Source organism: Pantherophis guttatus, chromosome 12 (genome assembly GCF_059756535.1).
Source record: "Pantherophis guttatus breed Tessera chromosome 12, ASM5975653v1, whole genome shotgun sequence".
Taxonomy (NCBI): Eukaryota; Metazoa; Chordata; class Lepidosauria; order Squamata; family Colubridae; genus Pantherophis; species Pantherophis guttatus.
In genome coordinates, this window is record NC_142074.1 from 13,444,520 (window position 1) to 13,448,797 (window position 4,278).

General features: G+C 51.7%; 1 protein-coding gene across 1 annotated transcript; it reads left to right on the top strand.

Moving 5' to 3' along the window:
- The first annotated feature begins 223 nt into the window (after positions 1-223).
- LOC117669527 (40-kDa huntingtin-associated protein) lies at positions 224-2,248 on the top strand. The gene has a single exon (XM_034424047.2). The coding sequence runs from the start codon at positions 407-409 to the stop codon at positions 1,466-1,468; it is 1,062 nt and encodes a 353-aa protein (XP_034279938.1). The 5' UTR covers positions 224-406; the 3' UTR covers positions 1,469-2,248.
- The last annotated feature ends 2,030 nt before the right edge of the window (positions 2,249-4,278 follow it).

Sequence of the window (4,278 nt, forward strand, 5' to 3'; positions counted from 1 at the left end):
CCACAAAATAAAACACATAAATACAAAATTTAAAAACAGAATAAAACCAAATTAAACAATTTGGCCGAGACAAATGTAAAACACCCAATAATTTAAAAACAAATTAAAATTTACATTTTAAAGGGGAAAGATTTAATAAAAATAAAGAAAATAAAGAAAATAAAAATAAATAAAACTTTAGGCTCTATTGTGGTCGTAAATCGAGGACTACCCGCAATAGAGCCGTTATCACCTTTCCACGCGCCCCCCCATAATTTAAATCAGCCAATCAGCTGCTCGTGCAGGCCTCCCTTAGCCCCACCTCCTCCCTTTCCACATCCTGGCCGTTTCTAAGCAACGAGGAGGCGTCACTTCCGGCGCGACGCAGAGAGAGAGAGAAAGAAATCCCCTCAAGAAAGAAGGCACCATGCTCTCCGTCCCGGGTACCGGGGCCGGCTCTTCTTCGGGCTTCGGCTCGGGCGAAGTGTCTTCGGGCTCCGGAGCCGGCGGCGACTTCCTGACGCGCTACCGGCTGGTGTCGTCCAAGCTCCGCAAGCGCTTCTTGCGCAAGCCCAACGTCTCGGAGGCCTCGGAGCAGTTCGCGGCGCTGGCGCGGGAGCTGCGCGCCCAGGAGAGCCTCCCTTACGCGGCCTGGTGCCAGCTGGCGGTGGCGCGCTGCGCCCAGAGCTTGGGCCACCCGGCGGGCGAGGCGGCGGCCCTGGCCGAAGCGGCGCGGCTCTGGCTTCGACACGAGCGGGAGCTCCGCCTGCGGCAAGGCCCCGGCTTGGGCCTCTCCGAGTACCTGCCGGCCGCCCACGGCTGCGTGGCCTTCGCCGCTCGCCTCCACGTCGACTTGGGGCAGCCGGCGTTGGCGGCAGGGCTGTGGCTGGAACTGGGCAACGAGCTGCGCTCCGCCGGCGAAGCCAGCCAAGCCGTGCCGGCTTTCCTGCGGGCCGCCGACCTGCTGGCCGCGGGCCACCTGCCTTTAGAAGCCGTGCACGGGCTGCGCGACGTGGCCTCCTGCCTGCTGCTCGGCCGCGACTACGACGGCGCCCTGGCGGTGCTCACGCAGGCCCAGCAGCTGGCCCAAGCGGGCGGCGGACCCTCCACCAACGCCCCTGCCTCCTCTTCATCATCCTCTTCCTCCTCCCCGTCGCTGCCCGGCGCTTTCCTTGACCACCTGCTCCACTGCGAGGTCACTCGAGTGCTGCTCTTGCTCCTGCTGCAGCCTCCGCCGTCCAAGCTGCTGCCCGAACATGCCCAGACCTTGGAGAAGTACTCATGGGAAGCCCTGGATGCTTCCTCGGGCTACGTTCCTCCGGAGCTTTTCTTGCTGCTCCAGTCAGCCGTCATGGCCTGCCAGGAGAAAGACTTGGAATCGCTGAAGGTTTTGCAGAAGGAACTGTGGCCGCTGCTGACGGCGGAGCAAAACAACCTGCTGCACTTGGTGGTGCAGGAGATGATCACCCCTTCCGGTCAGGGGTTCTGATTGTTTTTGTGCTCCTCGTGGTAGTTTTCCAATGCTCCATCCATGGATAGGTCTTGTGGAAGAGTCGAAAGAACTTGAGCGAAACTTCCGCCGATAGTCAAGGACTGAAGTGGGAGGTGAAACTTACAATTTTTGTTCCTCTATGCGTTAAACGTCACTAAACTTCCCACAGGATGAAGTGAGGACACTTATGGGCCCCAATACGTTGGATTATATCTTCCTACCATTTTTAAACATATTTTTTTGCCCGTACCAGAGGGAGTTTTGTTCTGCCATTCCAGGTTCTTTCTACCTTGTCATTCCTTGAACTTAAAATTATGATCTTGAGAGAACTGCGCATATACTGTTGGCCCATATTCTATTTTGCTGCTTCTTCGAATTTTTCCTTCATCCCTCAGGCCACAAGGGAAAACTATATGAGATTCGCAATTGGAACATTTCTCTTCTTTTCATTGAGATGATGGAAAGCTTTAAAAGCCATTTTGATCAGTGTCGCCAAATGTATTGTGTTCTTCTCAGTGCTGTTTCTTCTGATGGAGGCTATATTAAAATCAGCATGGATGACGGGAACAACAATTTGGGAGAGTTTAAGGGAATTTCAAAATGTTTCTATATTTGAACCCAAATGGGATTTCTAAGCTGTGTTCTCAGGGTACTGTATTGGATTAATTTCTGCCTTGAAATAATCTGAATGTTTACCTTGCTCGAGTCTTAGCTGGTTGTGTAATTGAATTTGGATCTGACAGGAGTTCTTTGAAAATAAACTGGTTTCTTAATTGGGATGTGGGAAAGTCTGACATTTTTTCAAGTAACCCTTTCCCTGAAAGTATATTCAATTTTAAATACACACTGTTAATTTTGATACACACTGCCTTCCGGGTAGCAGACCAATATGGCGATTCTTTATTGAATGCCAAGGACGAAGGGGCGATGTCCGGCATTTTCGAGGGTGTTGGGGGGGCAGCTGACCATCTTATAACCCCCACCCAGCAAGCTGAAGCATAGCCGGCTCGATTGAGCCGTAGATGGAGCCGGAAGAACACCCGGCCGCCGTGGAAATAGTTAGGGATGGCGCGGCGGGCGGTAAACGGCAGCGAACGTTGAAACCGAGGCCCAGCTGACTGTCATTATTCAAACGGCTGCGGGGCTGGAGCGGTTGAAGCAACGGTCAGCGATGTTGCTGTGGCGGTGGCGGCGGTCCCTGGGCTGCTGTAAACTTGATTTGCAGCGTACTGGGCGCTGCGGGCGGCAACGCGGGGCGGCAGCCATGGATACGGAGGCGGAGCCGACTAAAATGACACTTGCAACTACGATGTTGACAGCAACAGCAGCAGCAACATCGGGAGGCTAGGCTATGAGGATGCCCTCTCTAGACAATGGAGAGGGCTTTGCTGCAAGCAATTACCCCCCCTCGATGTAATGGGGAGGGGGCCTGGACATTCACTTAATCACCTGAATTCAACTTAATCACCTGAATGGCCCTATCTGAAAGAGCATGGTAGTGGTGGGGGCTGAGAACTGAAGACATTTTTTGATCTTCCCCTGTCTGCTTCTCCCCCCCCTTACTAGACCTAGGCCTAGTTTGGCCATTCAGCAAAAACAAACAAACAAACAAACAAACAAACTTGCAGCTGTTTCGATCAATTTATAGCCTTTTTAAAATATCTTTTCCTCCTTGACTATCCTAATTATCCTGATTATTTGATTTCATCTCTTCCACCTGGATGCTCCACTTTTGCTTTTTTCGACCTTATCTTCGGATTTTTGCTGGTATCAGAAAGGGAGGAAGCATAGACATCGAGAGTCTTGAACAATTTATTTGTAATATTTATACAAGTGGATGGGACGGACCATCTTCTCCTTTGTTTCTGTAACTCTGGACTGGTCGCCGTGAGAGGGCGGTCATTGTAACTCTCATCCCCTTTTTATGACTAACTTATTTTAATCACAAGACTTTCCCATCATTGTAAGAGGGAGATGGTATTCCGATGTTCTATTATATTAGCTTCCTTTTACAATTATCTACTTTACCCTTTTTGTCTTAACCATCTGTTTTAAACCATCTTTAACACCTTAAGAAGAAAATGGCCTTTCATCGCCTCCAATTCTATCTCACCTCCGATGTATTCAATAACAGAACTCCTAGCACTGCGAGATTCCCCCCTCTCGCAAGTTTGGCCCTCCCAGTTATCTAGGGCCGCCCTCAAGGACGGGTTTTGGAACCCCGAGAGGTGGTATGCTAAGAACCGGAAGCTTTGGGGTTTTTTAGATAGTTTTTCAAATTCTATTTTAAGGGGATCTGGGAGGAAAGTGGTTTCCAATGTAAATAATGAGGCTGGGGAGCCTCCCGGGAGGGGGGTGGGTTGTATGGGTTCAGGGATTAACCCGCGAGGGATGGGGTCTAGTCCATCTGAAGAGCACGGCGGAGGAGATGCAGAATCTGGGGCCAAGGAGAGGGTTAGAACTTGTGCTGTTGATAGACATTACATCAGTACTGTAGGTGGGAGGGGCAGATATGGTGGGAGTAGGGGGCCACATCAAGTTACGGGAGTGCGCGCTCGCTGTCTTCAAGCGGTGGCACGCTCCGGCCCCCAATGCTCTTCTCGTTCCCCAGGTGGCACAGACCCTCAGGCCCTGGGCCTTCGGCTGATGCTATGCAATGCCAGGTCTGTGGTAAATAAAGCCCCCCTCATTTGTGATCTTGTTCAGGAGGGGGGAGCGGACCTGGTGGGTATTACGGAGACCTGGTTGGGCCAGGAGGGGGGAGTCCCTCTCATAGAGATGTGCCCACCCGGTTTCCGGGCATTTCA

Bases quoted from the DNA above. Each gene is read 5' to 3' on its own strand.
- LOC117669527 (XM_034424047.2), top strand. From the start codon at position 407: ATGCTCTCCGTCCCGGGTACCGGGGCCGGCTCTTCTTCGGGCTTCGGC.